Below are 19,071 nucleotides of genomic sequence, written 5' to 3' on the forward strand. Positions count from 1 at the left end.
TTCTGCCATGTTTTTAAATGCTTTTACATTGTTTGGATGTATTTTTGAATTTGTTTATTTAATTATTTTTAATAGACCTTTAATATATATATATATTAATACATATATGTTTTAATTCATGTTGCAAGCCAATTCAAAAAATATTGCACTGGGAGGAAGGCATTATATTAAACAAATAAATATGGCCAGAATTCTGTGCCACAGTTATAAATGTGTAACCTGGAGTTAAGTGCTTGTGAGAATTATATATCCATGATCCTTATGCAGAACCTAGTTTGGAGGCTGTTTAGGGACCATGGAAAAAACCCAATCTGCACTTACTGAGCAGTAGTAATTGTGATTGATGGAAGTCAGCTGGCTGGTCTTACCACCATCCCTCATGCGTGTGATCTCCAGCATAACCCAGACAGGGACCCTGTTTCTGCCTGTCACAGTGAGATCACTTACAAGAGGGGTGGGACCATCAGTCAGCTGCTCTCCAATTGACAGGGGAGAAGAGCCCCATTACTCAGAGTGGCTGCTTCCCAGTAAGTAAAAAATGTGGGGTCATGCAGGAATTCAGTGCATAGCAACATAACTACAGTATTGACACATACATAAATGAATAAATTTGCAGGATTCCAACCAATGTTTGTCTGCCACATCATGATGGCTTCAGTATCATAGTGTCCATATTGCATTAGTGTGGTGGTTTCTGTCCAAGGACAGTACCACATGAGCCTCATTCTCACATCAACTGCAGCAGGGTTTTTGTTTTTTTGAAAGGAAGCATACCAGTTTCAGAGCAGCCATCTTTGCAATTGAAGTGACTGGAGCTGCTGCCACCTGACTTCCTGACTCTCCCTTAACCCATTCTCCCTGCCCTGTGCCCCACCCAGCATGCCTATTGGTTATTTTTTATTATTATTTTAACCATTTCATACAATTCCTGAGCTCTGCTACTGTGATTGAAGTTTAACACACAACCCCCCCCCCCAAAAAAAAATACAGAAAAAAAAAAATACAAGCAATCAACTTGCTTTGGAAAAGCAAGGGGGAGGGGGATGGGCAAGAGGAGGAGATATGGACATAACGTGATTGCTAATATCACAATTGCCCCAGCAATTATATTTCACACTTGGGGACTTGCATGATTGTGCACTCATTGATGGGTTTTCCTCATCAGTGAAAAGGGATGCCCTGGCCATGCGTCAGGAAGATAGTAGATACAAGTAGATATAAGATACAATCAAAAGGGATTACGAGGCACTTGGTAGGAAGCTGAAAGGAATGGATGTACAGGTTGTCATCTCGTCTCTTCTGCCAGTTGAAGGGCATGGTCCAGGAAGGGAGAAGAAAATAGCGGATGTGAACAACTGGCTTCGCAGATGGTGCCGCCGAGAAGGATTTGGATTCTTCGATCATGGGCTGCGGTTCCATGAGGAGGGACTTCTTGCAACAGACGGGTTGCATCTCACACCAGTTGGAAGAAATGTTTTTGCCAACAGTCTCAAGAACTTGATCAGGAGAGCTTTAAACTGAGTTCCGAGGGGAAGGGAGACAATATTAAGGAAGGCGAAAGGGATGGCGAAAATAGTCAAACTGACATAGAGGAAACAAGGCAAACAGTGCAAGGACCCAGCAGTGGGAGGCAAAAAAACTTGCACAGGCAGCAAGTAAAAGGGAACCATGGTCTGCGATGTCTCTACACTAATGCACAGAGCATGGGAAATAAGCAAGATGAACTCAAACTCCTAGTACAACAAAGCAAATATGATATAATAGGCATCACTGAAACCTGGTGGAATGAGTCTCATGATTGGAATGTGGAAATAGAGGGGTATAACCTTATTAAGAGAAATAGGCCAAACAGGAAAGGAGGAGGAATAGCACTATATGTCAGAGATATTTACACCAGTGAAGAGATCCAGGACATCAATCCTGGAAGCCAGGTGGAGAGCATCTGGATAAGAATTAAAGGGGAGGGAAACAACAAGGATGTTACGGTGGGAGTCTACTACAGACCCCCAAGTCAGACTGAGGAATTGGATGATATCTTTCTGGAACAGATGTCCACACAGTCAGAAAAGAGAGATGTAGTAGTGATGGGTGACTTCAACTATCCTGATATTTGCTGGAAGTCAAACTCAGCAAAATCCTCAAGGTCTAGCAAATTCCTCACTTGCCTGGAAGACAATTTCATGGTCCAAAAGGTGGAAGAGGCAACAAGGGGGTCAGCTATTTTAGATCTGATCCTAACCAACAAGGATGACTTGGTTAATGGGGTGCAAGTGGTGGGATCCTTAGGTGGAAGCGACCATGTTCTCCTGGAGTTTGTTATACAATGGAGAGGAGAAGCCAGGCAGAGTCAGACACGCATCCTAGACTTTAGGAGAGCGGATTTCAGTAAACTTAGAGAAGTAATGAGGGCGATTCCATGGTCAGAAATACTAAAAGATAAAGGAGTTCAGGACGGATGGGACTTTCTCAAAAGGGAGATACTGAAGGCACAATTTCAAAAAGTTCCAGTGAGAAAGAAAAACGGGAGGTGTCTCAAGAAACCAGGATGGATGACTAAGGAACTTTCAACCGAGCTAAGTTTGAAACAGAACATGTATAAGAAATGGAAAAAGGGGGAAATCACGAAAAAGGAATTCAAAGAAATAGCAGGCATGTGTAGGGGTAAAGTCAGAAAAGCTAAAGCGCAGAATGAACTCAGGCTTGCTAGAGAGGTTAAGAACAATAAAAAGGGCTTTTTTGGATATGTCCGCAGCAAGAGGAAGAAGAAGGAAACGGTAGGGCCACTGCGTGGAGAAGATGGCAAAATGCTAACAGGAGATAGAGAAAAGGCAGAATTACTCAACACCTTCTTTGCCTCAGTCTTCTCAGAAAAGGCAAAGGGTGCTCAACCTGAGGATAATGGAGCAGAGGACAGAATAGGGGAATTTCAGCACAGAATAAGTAAAGAGATAGTAGAGGAACACCTTGTTAATCTAAATGAATTTAAGTCTCCGGGACCAGATGAACTCCATCCAAGGGTATTAAAAGAACTGGCAAAAGTAATATCGGAGCCATTGGCAATCATATTTGAAAACTCCTGGAGAACAGGAGAGATCCCAGCAGACTGGAGGAGGGCAAACGTTGTCCCCATCTTCAAAAAGGGGGAAAAAGAGGATCCCAACAATTATCGTCCAGTTAGTCTGACATCAGTTCTAGGAAAGATTCTGGAGCAGATAATTAAACAGAGAGTCTGTGAACATCTAGAAGGCAATGCCATAATCACAAAAAGTCAACATGGGTTTCAGAGAAACAAGTCATGCCAGACAAATCTAATCTCTTTCTTTGACAAAATTACCAGCTTGGTAGATGAAGGGAATGCTGTGGATATAGTATATCTTGATTTCAGTAAGGCCTTTGACAAGGTTTCCCATGACATTCTTGCAAACAAGCTTGTAAAATGTGGGCTAGAGAAAGGAACTGTTAAATAGATCTGTAATTGGTTGACCGGCCGAACCCAAAGGGTGCTCAACAATGGCTCCTTTTCATCCTGGAGAGAAGTGACCAGTGGGGTCCCACAGGGCTCTGTCCTGGGCCCAGTGCTATTCAACATCTTTATCAATGACCTGGATGACAGAATTGGGAGCATACTTATCAAATTTGCAGATGACACCAAATTAGGGGGAATCGCTAATACCCCAGAGGACAGGATCAAGATTCAAAATGACCTGAATAGACTAGAAAGCTGGGTCACAGCTAACAAAATGAAATTCAACACAGAGAAATGTAAGGTATTGCACTTAAGGGCGGAAAAATAAAATGCACAGATATAGGATGGGTGACACCTGGCTGAATGAAACTACGTGTGAAAGGGATCTAGGAGTCCAAGTAGACCACAAGTTGAACATGAGTGAACAGTGTGATGCGGCAGCTAAAAAGGCCAATGCTATTTTAGGCTGCATCAATAGAAGTATAGTGTCTAGATCAAGAGAAGTAATCGTGCCACTGTATTCTGCTTTGGTCAGGCCCCACCTAGAATATTGTGTCCAGTTCTGGGCGCCACAATTCAAAAAGGACATTGAGAAACTGGAGCGTGTCCAAAGGAGGGCGACAAAAATGGTGAAGGGTCTGGAGACCATGCCCTATGAGGAACGACTTAGGGAGCTGGGGATGTTTAGCCTGGAGAAAAGAAGGTTAAGAGGTGATATGATAGCCCTGTTTAAATATTTGAAAGGATGTCATATTGAGGAGGGAGCAAGCTTGTTTTCTGCTGCTCCAGAGAACAGGACCCGGAACAATGGATGCAAGCTACAGGAAAAGAGATTCCACCTGAACATTAGGAGGAACTTCCTGACAGTAAGGGCTGTTCGGCAGTGGAATGCACTTCCTCGGAAGGTGATAGAGTCTCCTTCCTTGGAGGTCTTTAAACAGAGGCTGGATGGCCATCTGTCAGGGATGCTTTGATCTGGATTTCCTGCATGGCAGGGGGTTGGACTGGATGGCCCTAGTGGTCTCTTCCAACTCTACGATTCTTTGATTCTATGATTCTAAGTTGGGGGCATCATCACGTAATAAGTATTGACAAAGCTGCTTTTCTCTGGCTGTATAATTGCAGTTTAAAAGCTGTGCATAGTAACAAAACTAACATCTGATATACTGTATTTTCTGGCATATAAGACTACTTTTTAACCCAGGAAAATCTTCTCAAAAGTCAGGGGTTGTCTTATACGCTGGGTGTCGTCTTACAGGGCAGGTGCTGAAACTTCCGAGCTGGACTGGAGAATCTGCGGGCGCCGTATATGGTGAGGGGGCCCTCAAAAATGGCCACGGCCACATCCCCGCCATATGTGGCGATTGTATGAAAGCAGCTACCGCTCGGACAGTCTTGGAGACAGGGAGCACTGAGCAGGTAGGGAGAGCTGACCAATCCAAGCAGGCTTTGTATACAACAAGGTTTCCTGCTAAGTACCTGCATGTCATAAGCATTTGAATTTAAATTACCATATTGAAATCAAATCTGATTTTTAAAATTTTTTATTTGGTGTGCGTTGGAAGAGGGGTAGTCTTATATGGTGAGTACATCCCAAACTCTATATTTTAACTGGAAAAGTTGGGGGTCGTCTTATATGCCCAGTTGTCTTATACGCCAGAAAATACGGTATATAACATCAAATAAACAAGAAAAAATAATAAATCTAATGACTAAACATCATGATAATATCTGTTTAATCTCAAAATAATGTTCTGCATTATAAATTGTCAGTGTATCACTATTGGCTCTTGTTATGTTTTCAAACAAGGTGCTCTATAATTGTCTCATAATCAGAAGGAACAGGTAATGAAGAAACTCAAGGAATAACCACAAAGCACACAGGCATAGGACTGAAGGGAGTATACTGGGCAATGTGTTATGATACAGCTTTGTATCCATCGTCCTCCTCCACCCTATTTCCCTAGATTCTTCACCTCCTGTCTTACTGACTCTTGTTTTTATTTCTTTACAGTTCAATGAAAGATTTAAAGATGAGGAAACCTACAAAGAAACACTCCTTCTTGACATAATGTAAGTGTGACAGGTCTGCTATAGAAGTAAGGCAAGAGCCAGCATGCTGTAGTGGTCTGGATGTTGGTCTAGGATTCCATGAGACCAGGGTTGGAATACCAGTGTGGCCATGGAAATCTACTGGATAACCTTGGGCAGGTCACACTCTTTCAGCCTCATAGGAAGGCAATGGTAAACATCCCCTGAACAAATCTTGCCAAGAAAACACTGTGAGAAGCTCACCTTAGGGTTGCTGTAGGTTTTATTGGTGGAATTCTGTATGGTACTTATAAATGCAATGCAGTGCCTGCTAGTCCTGTCCCTCCAATTCTCTACTTACTGTGCTGCATCAGCTGGGATTGACAAGGGTCTGTTCCTCTGTCACTTGGGGAAAAGATGACTACTATTTACACTCCTCCCATGAGTAATCTCCAGTGTGACAAGCAGAAACAGGACACTTATCTCACTTTCCCCTCATGCCAGAGATTGCTCATGTGAGGGAAAGTGGGACTATTGGGCAGCTGCTTCCTGATTAACAGGGGAACAGATCTCCATCAATCCCACTGGCTGCTTGCTTACTAAGTGGGGGAATTGCAGAACTTTCACGGTCCCTACATAGCCACTAAACTAGGGACTACAAAGAAATCATGAATACCTAGCTGTCATGAGTGCATAACTCTATATTATACATTCACAAGTGCTATGCAGGATTCTGGCTGTGTATTATAAGGCACACTAGAACAACAATAGCAATGTGACTGCTGGAATCCTATATGACCTGTTATATCATGCAACTTTATGTACATCTAGCTATATAGCAGAAGTGCTAAGAAACTCCTTTGCTGAATTGCAAAGATGTGTAATGGGGCACCAGTAAAAGCTCCAAATGGGCATCAGGACTAATGTGTACCAGTGCACCATGCCCATCAGTGCACTGATGCACACTGGGTACTTGGCCTGCTCTGCCATATATTAACATAATAGCAGTCCTCTACTAGAGACAGACATTACACAATTGCACAATTCTAACTTTTGCAGATGTGAGGCATAACTCCCTTGCAGGATTCTGGCAAAAGTCTGCAACAAAATATTGCAGTCTAAAATGTCACTGCTCAGGCTTCACAAAGAGAAATTTGCCCAGTTTTGGGTTCAGGAATGGAGACTACCATGAATTGAAGATAACAGTTTATTTAATAATATAGTGTCAGTCCAGGTATCAGCAAATACACACTTTATAGCAGTTTTGAAAAAGGAACCTAGCAACAGCATATAACACCACACAGCAAATCATAGAAGGATACTGGAGATATGTTAGCCATGAAACAGCAGTCATTAAACCACAACAGAAGATTGCCAAGCTATTATAAATGATTCACATTGAACCTTTTCCTTACACTTCAGATTGTTATGGGCGGGATACAAACCGCCAAATAGTACGTCATCAATACGTACTAGGGTTAGGAAGGGGCGGTGCTTCCGCACCCCCTAACCCTAATACGTATTGAATACGTACAAGATGGCGGCGCCCTGTTCATACGGGCGCAGCCATCTTGACGTATCGGACGCTGAGCATCCGTACGCGTCACGTCCTTTGTGACGTAGCGAGTGCGCCCCTGGCGCCTCGCTACGTCGCAAATGCGACTCCAAAAGAAGCTCCATTTTGGAGCTTCTTTTTTGCTCCGTGCGGGAGCCGCGCGGTTTGGCTGCTGCAGCTCCCGCGCGGAGCAAACGGCGGCGGCGGGGAAGCGCTGCAAAGCAGCGGTTTGTATCCCGCCATTGTTATTAGTAGAAAGTGTCAGTTAGTAGATGGAAGACTCAAAATGTACTGGCAATGTGTACTGTTTTTCTTTTTCTTTTTGAAGATTCCTAAGAGCTTAACTCTGCAACTTCTACATTTCTGTTTGATTCAAAAATACTTTTTTGATCTTATGGTCAACTGACCTTTCTCTTTAGTTTTAACTTTCCTGCAAATAATTCCCTTTCTCAATAAATTATTTTCCATTCCCCACCTCCATTTTTAAAATAATTTATTTATATTTCCCGCCTCTCCCTGTGGATTGAGGCGGGATTACATCCAATAAAATAAATATAGATACAAATACAAATTACAGTCAATAAAATACTAACATTATTAATAAAATTATTTAGAGATCGTAGCAGCTTAATAGTCATAATCAAGGAAGTGGAGCATTTCATTTGCCATTTTTGCCCTTCTAACAATCAACTAGGCTTCCAAAAGATGCAGTTGTCACAATATGCAGACTTCCAATATGCAGTTGTTACTGTGTTGTCTGGAGGTGTCAATCCTTTCTAAATATTTGCCATTAGTACTTAGCAGCATGTGACTGTCCAGATGGTTTTGGCCTACAACACCCATCGTTCTTAGCAGCCAGCATGATTAGTGATGAAGGATTTTGGAAGCTGCTGATCATGGCTTCATGTAGATCTCGAGGGGGGGGGACCCTCAGGATAACATGTCGGGCTGGGAACTTAAATACTACGCTCACCTACTCCTCCTCCAGTCTCCACTGAGCTTCTTCTCATGCTGATGTTTAGAATTTGGAAACATTGGGATTCGTAGACTGACACCACTTTTTGAATTGCTGTCTTGACCTTTAGCAACAATGTGCTTTAAAACAACAACAACAACAACAATGAAACAAACACATAATTCAAAACCCAAGTTGTTCTGAAAATGTGTTTTAATAATATTTTTCTTAATATATATGTATATGGCTTTCAGACCATCACCAGCAACATTAGAAAAGCTTAGTAAGGCTGAAGGAACTATTGCTGTAACAATAATCAATATGTTTGAAGCAAGCACAAATTTAACAAGTGCGGCTGTGGCAGAACTCATAACAAACAAAACTTGTGGTGGTGTCATCATTTGCAACTCCTTTAAAGGTAAGCATTGAATTAGTATTGAACTAGTATTGAATTAAGTATTTAATTAGAATTGAATTAAATACTAAATTAATATGGAACCTAATGTGGAACCTATTTAAAAGGTGAATTGCTGCTCCTGAAGCCTGCCTCTCCTTTGTGTAACCATTTCTATTCAACCATTGCAGCAAGCCTGCAGTCTTGGGTTTTATCTTTGATTCTTCTTTGATGTTTATCACACTATGCGCTTAAAGTGCTACTATTCCACTTTGACTCCTCTAGCTGCCTCCTGTTGCATTGTGGGATTTGCAGTTTTAAGGAGGGGTATTTAGAATTCTCAGGCAGAGAAGTTCTCTGCCTGAGAATTCTAAATACCCCTCCTTAAAACTGCCATTATGTTATGTTATGTAATTATGTTAAATAAACAAAAGGCAATAGTATTGAGAAATGTGATTTTTCTGCAGCACATTCTTTCTGGCCTATTCAAAATCAAATTCTTACTGTTGAATGGTATTAATTCATTGTACTGTTTCTGGGTGTTACATTTCCACGGAGTTCTCCCTGAGAGAATTGGCCACTGGAGTCTAATGTATGGAGCTCAGATAGAGCTCATGAGATGTTTGATGCAAAGCGTCACACTGCCCACCCAACCAGATAATAAGCAGCATCATGCCTCTCTGGCAAAATGGCGTTTATATGCCACACACCACAGGAGCGCCAAAAATTGGTGCTGTGGTGGAAAAGCCACCCTTTTTCTGCCTAAAAAGGAGCAGAATTTTGCCACTTCTTTTTGGGTCAGAAAAATGCTGGCTCGGGGCTGCACCATATGGTTATGGTAGCCCCAATCCAGCAATAAAAGGGGCAGCGTTAAGCCACCCCTTTAGGGCCATCTGTACTGGCCTTGAATCTGTGATAATAAAACCAATGCTAAATTGAAGGTGTGTATGCCTGTTGTTTTTAGATTGTCCTTGGAAGAATTTGCAGATATGTCATGCTATCCTTCCAGCTAACTTATGTATTGTAAATAATATTCTCTCTTCTGCTAATTCATATTGCTATTATTATTTTTTCAGCTGTACCACAGTGTGATGTTTATGGTTGCGATAAAGACACAACTGACTGCAGTGAACCAACTCACAACTCTTTTCCAACCTGTTACTGTAAAACCGGTCTTGATAAGAAGAAACCTGATGATAAAACTTGTTTACGTAAGGGTTTTAGGAAGACCATCTTAAAAATATTACTGTTCCTTTTTCATTTTGTTCCTTTTAGTCACATCTGTCCAATATAAATTTGAGCCATTTTCATATACATATATACTGCTTGAATATTCAATTCTGCCAATCACTTAAGTAGGCATTAATTAACACCTCATTCAAAACCATGACCCTCTTATAACCTTTTCTACTCTTGTCACCAGGGCTTTTTTTAAAGGCATGAGTGCAAAGTGCAATCTGTAGGTTTGGCGAAGCCAGTTTTCTCTGGGAAGGAAATATGGCATTTAGCATGTATGTGTGCAATGGACCTTCTTTGGCAGGGAAGAGGAATGTGGCAGAATATGAATTCTGAAATGGACTATCAGAAAAACAGCCCAAATTTTAAAATCCTTAGTGTGGACTATCTCTCAGTCCCACCACTATCACACCCACCACATCTGCTGAGGATATGGGAGAGGGTCTTCTCAATGGCTCTTCCCATTTTGTCTCTCCCTGGGAGGCTGGCCTCTTTTAGCCTGCAGGCAAATTCCTTTTTATTTAGACAGAAATTTGGTGACTAACTGGTGTTGTGGAAAGGTCATTTAATGGGAAAGGGTTGTACTGTACCTCCATTCTCACAGTCATCATTTCTTAAAAACTGTCTCTAATTTGTGATGTTTTTAGTACATTCATTTATTTAATTGCTTTTTAACTTTTTATTACAATCAGTGGCTAGAATTCTGTACCACATACTTAGCTACATAACTACCTTAGTTATATAGCTAAGCAGTTATCACCCAGTATTTTACCCTTCCCCACGTACTGGGCAGCAGCAGCTGCAGTCCATCTGGGTATGTTCTGATGTCAGTCAGCAAGCTGCTGATATCCCCATCCTCTCTTGTGAGCGATCTCTGGTGCAATACGCAGATTCAGGACCCACTGCAATTCCCCCTCACATTGAAGGTTGTGTGTGTGTGTGAACAGCAGTCAGCTGTTTCCCAAACAACTGGGGAAGAAACTCCTGTCAATCCCAGAGGATACTGTCTGATAAGTGTGAATTGAGGGACTTTCACAGCCTATGTAGCCTAAACTAGGGAATGTGTCAAGATTGTGAACAGGAACCAGTCACCAATGCATAGCTCTAGGTTACACATTAACTGCTTTAGTGAATTCCTGCTATTTTAAAAAAATATTTTATGACCCATTTGTGCTGTGAGCTGCCTTGGGTCTCGTGTTGGGAGAAAGGAGAGATAGAAATAAATTATATAACAAAGCCTGCTGAGTGATGAAAGCAATCTTATCAGAGATTGTTCTTTGTTCTCCACCATGTCTTCTCTTCATTACACCGTCTCCTAAGGTGTTACAGAGAGCAATCTCTGATAAGATTGTGGAGGCAACTTTTCACAGATCAAAAAAAACGGTATTCAGAGAACAAATGGGCCACCATTGCACATATTTGGGTATAATGCAAAGTCCTTGGCCTTCAGAAAAATGCCTTAGATTACTAAATCTCTGTCTCCTGTTTTGAATGCAGTTTGTAATGCTACAGTGTGTTCTCCAAAGGAAAACAAATATTGCTCAGTGAATGCTAAACAAGTCCCAGTGTGCCAATGTTTGGTTGGTTATCAAAACCAGAATGGCTATTGTCAGAAGTAAGTATTTAGTTGCTCTACCAATATTAAACAAGTGGGAGAGTATGTGTTGTATTTCTCCTTTTTCTTTCCTATAGGAAACTACTTTGGAGGGTGCTCTAATTTATACTTTGAGGGATTTGGTGCTTTAATATGGAGAAGGAAGAAGAGAATTATGGAGTGGTCAGATGAGGTTATGATGGACAGAAACATGTACAGACAGAAAGCGCAGAGGAGAAAAAATTGTTTTTCATATTTTCTTATCCATCTAAGCTATAGGAAGGCAGGAATTTTCTTTTAGTACCAATGATTTTTTTCTCATTTGATAGTGAATAAAACATCACTACGTAGGGGAAAACCTCTGTGTAACGTGGCCTAATATCAGTTTGTTTCTGTAACTTTTTATTTACCTCAGTCAACTCTTTTGTGTAACTTTTTGTTTGCTTGCTTTTAGGTGTAGTTTTGGCTACTCTGGAGAAGACTGTAAAGACAGTATGTATAAGAATTTTGAATGTTCTATTCAAAGCCCTAAAATTATTTGAAGCAAGGAGAGCAGAGTCTGTAGTCCTAGAATTAGAATCATAAACTCCAAACCTCTTTAGGAAATGTTGTTCTTGTGGCAAACACATATCCACACTGGAAAACACTGTTATTTCAAATGTCACTTTTCCATGTCACTCTGTTTAAAATGCCTCTACATAGGTGATTCTGAAGAACCTCGAAATTTGCTACTAACTAATTGTGACCAGTTGATTTAGTTATCACTAGTGACAAGAATATGAAGTAAGGCTTATGTGGATCAAATGAATACTTTGTGAGCACCCAATGCAAGGCCACAAAGGAACAAAGAACGGATAAGATGGTTCCCATCTCTGCTCTGGTTATCTGAAGCAAAAGACAAATAATGCCCCGATCCATGGGAAGAAGCTGTCTGAACTGGCAGTTTATTCATAATTCCACATTAGCTATAGGAGAAGGTCTTCCACTACTCTGAGAGCACCAGGGCAGTTTGAGAGGAGGCAAGACAAACTGTGGCACAAACAGTGTTGTCCTCCAGAAGAGAAAAGTCAGGGGGCTCAGGAAAAACAACTAGGATGTTGCCATTGCCATGACTCAATGAGGCAGTTACTTTATTTTGTAGGGCCAGCCCTGGCCTAATGCTGTATAATATTGCAAAAGCTAAGAGTATGGCCTTGATTGTTGACTAGACAAGAGATTCCTAAACTTCTCTGAGATGATCTCTAAATGAAACACCACAGATGTTACAAATCATTGATCCTGAACTTAATAAAGCTCTATATCTGGTTGTGTCATTCATCAGCTAAAACTCAGAGGCTGACAATTCCTTTAACACCCTCCTCCCCAAATTGATTGATTAATTGATTGAAGTATGGAAAATTACAGGCTGGAGCAAAGGGGCTCCCTTTGTGCTTTCAGAAGCCCACTAGCAGGTTCTTAGGTTTATGTTTCTGTCACATGATCAAATAAGGACTGGGGAAAAGTGGGAGTGCAAGAAAGTAGTGGTTGTAGGGAATAAAGATGATTCCCACAAAGGAGGCATTTCGGTAGAAATAATAACTGACCTGCATTACCTCTGTCCCTCAGAATGGTTCAAAGAAATGCAGGGCTCTTCTCCTTGTTTTCTCACTTTCCCTCACTCTCTCATCAGTAGTGGGATATTTCTGGATATATCTAGATAGGCTTTGGGGTGGCAAAGCATGAAGAAACATAACAAGATTGGAACAAGGAAAATTCAGAGTGAACAGCAAGAAGTGAGTTTATATCCATAAAAGCTCACGCAGAAATAAAAACCATTTAGTCTTAAAGCTGCTGCCACAGATCTTTTCCTTTCCCCCCTCTCCCTTCCTTTGTCTTTTTTATGCTGCAAGAGATTAACATGACTACTTCTTTGAAAACTATGACAAAGGGCTAGAACAGACCGTCAGGAATGGGCAGCTTCAAGCCAAAGACACCTCAGGATTGTAGCAAAGACACTTCAGGATTGTAGCAAAGACATGTCACGCTCCTGAAGGTGCCCCTCCAACTCCAGCCCAAATGGGAGCGAAAAAGATCTGCTCCTATTTGGGCTGGGTTTGGGCTGCCTTAGGTGGCCCTGGCGCAAGTTCTGAGTACTCCGGCAGCAAGCAGCATCAAAATGCCATGCCTCCGGAGCATCTTGAACCCCCCCCCCTGAGGTTGGCTGAGTGGCTTCTGCACATCGTGGGGGCATGCAGCATCAAAACAGCACACCCCCAAGCCACCCAGAAGCCAGCTTTTCCAGCTGGTCCATTCCAGCCTACGTCTCAGTGACTAAGAGGCTAATTAAATTAACAGGATCTTGTACGTGGTTGTTTGCAGCACCCTTCTTATGGTCTCTTGAGATCTCTCTGCCTAGAACTAGCAATATAAAATGCAAATGGTTTCACCAGAGTTTTAGTGCAGTTCTGAAAGTTTGGCCAGTATACAGTGGGACCTTGTTATCTGCTGGGATTTGGTTCCAGGATACACTGTGGATGCTCAAGTCCGTGGATGCTCAAGTCCATAACAAAATTTGTGGATGCTCAAGCCCCATTAAATATAATGGCATAGCAAAATGGTGTCCCTTTTATCAAATGGCAAAATCAAAGTTTGCTTTTTGGAATTTATACTTTTTGGGAATATTTTCAAGCCGTGGATGCTTGAATCTGTGGATAAAATATCCGTGGATAAGGAGGGCCGACTGTTGTGGGTATTTGATGAAACTTTCCTTCCCCACTTTATAAACTTTTGTATGTTTATAGTGAAAAAGAATCCTGTGTTCTATGATTATTCAATATAGATATCTATCTTCTCAGATTATCTGGCAGTCCTTGTGGGAGTGGCCGTTGCATGTGGGTTTGTTATTGTGGTCTTAATTGGAGTTCTCATTTACAGATGCCTCAGGTATGCATGATTACTCTTTGAGGGTTATTTGAACATTACGATATTTGTCACAATGGGTGGTTTACTTGTTTAATTTCAGAATCCAGCTACCAAAGTCCTGTTCAGATATTAAATATCCATGTATATTAGACCTGCAAAAGGGACTGTGGTTCAATAAAGGAAATTTTCCAAACTCTGGGATGGCGTTATGGTAGCTAAGCAAACTGCGGACATTAATATTAAATTCAGCCCTTGATCTGAGTCCATATCTGAAAGAGCTCCTTCTCCTCTTTTAATGCAGTTGTGGCAGACACTTTTTTGTTTAATTAAGGCATGGTACAGATCATACAAATGTGCATGCTGGTGCCGATTTTAGGGTTAGGGACCACGCAGCAATCGCATGATCCCTAACCCTAGCATGGCATGGCAGCATAACAATGGCGGCGTCCTGTGTACACAGGCACCACCATTATTAAGTAAGTGCTGCGCAGCATCCGTACGGTGCGACATGGCACTTATGTCATGAGTTTGCCATTGACGCACTCGTGACATCGGCCCTGCGGCGCAAAAATAACCCGGTTTATCCGGGTTCTTTTTCCTCCTGAGGGAAGCTGCGCGGTTTGGCGGCTGCAGCTTCCCTCCAGAGGCAGTTACGCTACCGGCAGGCCACCCCTTTGGGGCGGTCTGTCCCACACCTAAGACTACAGAATAGATTATTTGGGATCTTGAAATTTCAGTTTATAGAATGCATAATTGCTGGATCTCAGATTCCAATAAATTACAATCATAAATACATGTTGTAGAATGAGAATAAGGTATGAACATTTTCTAATCACAATTACATGCTTTATAAAAATGGACTATTTAATTTCCAAAGTTTCCTTTACAGTTTACATCACAGCTGTAGATACTAGATTTTGTTAAAGGCATGAACAATTTTGTAACTTCTATAACAGATTTCAGAAGGAATCCAGACTGCATTTGTAGTGGTAGGGGAGATTTGGAAATGGGGGGAACGTCTGTGTTTTAAATTCTTCCTTCCTTCCTTCCTTCCTTCCTTCCTCCTCTTCTTGAAACAGAGAAAACAGGGAGCCTAAGCCTGAAAGTAAGAGTTTGTTAAGCCATGATTATTCAACCATTGGTAATACCTCTGAAAGCGGCTCTGCCCCAAACACAGTTATAAATGAGAGAATTTTTCCTCGAGTCCAAATAAGAAGCCCTGAACAGGTTAACAAATCAAACACAGCTGACAGAGGACACCAGGAAAAAATCAGCCACGATGCAGGAGTATTAAACAAATCTTACCTTCCTGAGCGAGACTATGATGACGACAACGTAAGCAATTCTCATTTATTCCAGCTGTTATATTAAATGTATGATCTCATTCAATACATGTGATGATATTTGCATGTTTTAAATAGCAGCCCCAGGGTAAGCTGAATTGTTAGAAGCAAAGAAGTATAAATGCTTATAAAGTGATTAGTGAGGAAAGGGGAATCTAGGAGTTTATTGCACTGGCTTTGCTCCTGTGATAGATGTGGGATGTAACTTTAAGAAGGCGGATTTTATCGCATTTCCCCGTCACCAGGTAGTATGCCTGTTTGCATCCCAGGCTTCTCCGGGCTCTTCCTGCATCTTTTCAAGAACAGGATTTTCCAGTTGTTGAAAAGATGAAGCAGAAGCCCAGGTTGCAAATGGGCTGCATATTCCCTGACGATGGGGAAATGCGATTAAGATCTGCCTCCTTAAGGTTGCATCCCCTGTGTCTATCGTGAGAGCAAAGCCAATATGATAAACTCCCTTTTGCTTTCCCCGTTTGGTATCTTTCTTTTGTCTGTGTGCTCAAGCCTTCTGCTCACTTCTCTCTTCTCTCAAGAAGTTTGTCAAGATCTTTGTTTTCCTGTCTGGAAGGTTCATCCATGAGGCTCAACCCCCAACAATGGATGCTAGCTTGGAGCCACACATAAGAGGCAGGCTTTTAGGGACTTTTCTTACCAAATATAAATCAACTTGTGTCATCTGTCTCCTTGACTATTCAAAGATTGATTTTTTGATACAATTAATGTATTCCCCCCCCCCCCCATTTTTTTAACCTTATAAGAGCATCCAGAATAATTACTTCTGTTTCTACCACCAGCTCATGTTGCACTAGCCCCACTGCACTCTGCTTAATATAGATACCAAATATTCCTACAGGGATCAGGAATGAAACTGCTTTTGAGACAGGGAAGGATTAACCCCTTTCCAGTGCACTCTGGCCTGATGAAAACTGCTCACTAAAAGCTACTATTTGCTATGAAAAGGAAGCAGACTTTGACATATTTGGCCCTGATTACTCCAACTCTTGCTGCTAGTTTTCTTTTTAAAATCAAGTATGTTAAATGAATTACATAATGTGTAATTTGACCCTTAGGAAAAACCTTTCTAAGAGTTAGGTTCTCCTTTTACTGTGTGGCTACAATATGAAAAAACATCAAGAAGAAGTTACCCAGTTTTCTTTGGCCTCTCAAAGGCGAGTTACAGACCCCGTTTGGGACAGCCTGTAACTGGCCCTTTCCCTGCTGTATCGGGGCCTCAGCTGCCACAATGGCAGCCTCTGAGGCCCCGATCCACTGCTTTCCAGGCTGCGGGGAAGTGGCAAAAGGCTGCTTCCCCGCGGCCAGGAAAGGGGTGTCCTTGGGGCTTCATGCCCCAAGGACACCCAGCAGTGGCGGGAACACAGAGAAAGGGGCCGTTTGGCCCCTTTCTCATTTGCATCGCTGGCGCAGCTGTGTAGAGACTGCACCAGCGATGCAAATCCTGGAAGGAGCTCCGAAATGGAGCTCCTTCCGGGGCCGCGGAAAGGCGCCCTCGCGCAGCCCCACTACGTCACTTCCGCGCCGCTCCATTTGGAGGCGGCACAGTCATGACATAGTCATGGCGGCGCCCATGTGTATAGGGCGCCGCCATTTTCTATGCGCTTTGTGCATATTAGGGTTAGGGACATCAGAAAGTGACGCCCCTTCCTAACCCTAATACGCACTCTGCGCGTACTTTGTGCGCGTCTGTAATGCGCCAAAGATGCTCTATTTGTTTCAAGAACATGGTTACATTTGCCATGGCCCATGCACATTGTGCTTGCCATTTTTACTTCCTTCACTATTTTGCTGTGTTAATGCTAAGCTCCATTTAATATGCAGTTTAATAACTTTTTAAGGGGGGAGGGAAATATATTGTTTTTATGCTGTATGTTATTTTAATGTTGTAAACCACCCGGATTGGTTCACCACAGGGTGGTATATAAATAAAATTTATTGTTATTGTTATTATTATTATTATTATCATAGAAACTGGGATCTAAGCAGTGGCTAAGACCTTCACTATGGTTTCTCTTTTTGTTTGACTTTTTTCCCCCTCAGGTAAGGAAAGCAAAGTGCTAGCAGGGTTATAGTGTCAAGAACAAGTACTCCCTAGTTGTGGCTTTCTAGACTCCTTGAACTGAGACACCATTTGTAATTGGGAGCTGAATCCCAGTGGGATGCCAAAATTCCTGCTTCTTTAAAGTGTGTGTGTGTGTGTGTGTGTAGATTGTCCAGGAATCTATAATGAAGCAGAAACTTTAGAATCCTACAGGGATTCAGCTCCCAATTAGAAATGGTGTCTTAGTTCAAGGAGCCAAAAGAGCCACAACAAGGGGTAGTTGTTCTTGACACTATAACCCTGCTAGTCCTTTGTGCTCTCTCTCTCTCTCTCGCTCTCACTCTGTGTGTGTATATGTGTGTGTGTATATATATATGTGTGTGTGTGTGTGTGTGTATGTATATATATAGACTTCTTTGTTTAAATTAGTAATGAAAAAACACAAAGTCATTTCACAATTAATTAACACAAATCAGTGATTTTTTAAATACAAAAAAGCAGATAATGTTTTAATTTGATTATTGTAATTTGTATCATATCATTGTGTTTATAGTTTGCTAGCATGGAACTGGACATTAGATTTCTTAGATATTGTTTTAAAATTAGAAACTTATGACTACATAGGAACCCTACCAGTAAATCTTGCTACACCATAAAATGTTACTACTTCTTCTATACCTACATTATTTTCTCTTTTTTATTGTTGATAAAGAATTCCTGGCTTGAAATGTCATCAAGAGACAGAATGTAAGTCCATCTGAAAAGAGACTGTGAATACATGTAAGTTTCAACTCTACTGAGGAACCAACACACCTTTGCTCTGCAGCTTCTCCAGCCTTTCTGTGACATTGCTATGTGGCAATCAGAGTGCTTAACATATGGATGAATCCCACTACAGTAATTCTCTTTGGAAAATGTGCCAGAGGATTTGATAGAACTTCACCTATCTTTGCTGCTGTTAAAATGGAGTGGGGGCAGGGGAGAAATACAGCTCCAGGCTATGTTATCAATGACATTTGGAAATCTTCTGCCATATTGGACACCCAGGATACCATAGAAGAAGAAGAAGAAGCAAAAAGATGCTAGTACTTTGTCTGCAATACTGTCTAATAGTTGGGATTTGGCCTTATTGTAACTTGAGTCAGGATTGTTGCTTCACATTTAGGAGCATTGCTTGCCACAGGATTCTAATGGCTCCCATTTGGTTCCATTGAAGCATATATTTAAAGTTCCAAAGGCTGTGCTCATATCTTTACAAGCTGTGAAATTTACTACCTGCTTGCCTTAGGAATAAGAATTTTTGGATACTTCATTTGCAAAATGAAGTAACAGGGCAGGCACTTCTCAATGGAAAATTGGATGTGCAGGGTTTTTATTGCTTAAGTAATTTATGTAACAGCCATTCAGACAGGGTCTTAATTGAGCATTTAACATCAGGGGGTGCTATTCATGCTGCTTCTATATAAACAGTGATCATCATCTTACCTTTTTGCTTTGAGAATTCAGCACCAGCAACAAGATGTTCTTTTGTGATTTAAAA

The 19,071-nt window shown here is 41.5% G+C and overlaps 1 protein-coding gene across 1 annotated transcript in view; it reads left to right on the forward strand.

Moving 5' to 3' along the window:
• LOC149313952 (mucin-13-like) overlaps positions 1–18,805 on the forward strand; it is a 34,352-nt gene extending 15,547 nt beyond the window's left edge. The window contains exons 5-12 of the mRNA XM_089523047.1: positions 5,481–5,539; positions 8,262–8,425; positions 9,478–9,612; positions 11,135–11,252; positions 11,686–11,723; positions 14,066–14,153; positions 15,212–15,467; positions 18,244–18,805. Of these exons, the coding sequence (XP_089379173.1) occupies positions 5,481–5,539; positions 8,262–8,425; positions 9,478–9,612; positions 11,135–11,252; positions 11,686–11,723; positions 14,066–14,153; positions 15,212–15,467; positions 18,244–18,282 (897 nt within the window). The 3' untranslated portion in view covers positions 18,283–18,805. The remainder of the gene's footprint in view (positions 1–5,480; positions 5,540–8,261; positions 8,426–9,477; positions 9,613–11,134; positions 11,253–11,685; positions 11,724–14,065; positions 14,154–15,211; positions 15,468–18,243) is intronic.
• The last annotated feature ends 266 nt before the right edge of the window (positions 18,806–19,071 follow it).

Source organism: Sceloporus occidentalis, unplaced genomic scaffold, assembly GCF_023333645.1.
Source record: "Sceloporus occidentalis isolate IW3139 unplaced genomic scaffold, rSceOcc1.0.p SCAF_4, whole genome shotgun sequence".
NCBI lineage: Eukaryota > Metazoa > Chordata > Lepidosauria > Squamata > Phrynosomatidae > Sceloporus > Sceloporus occidentalis.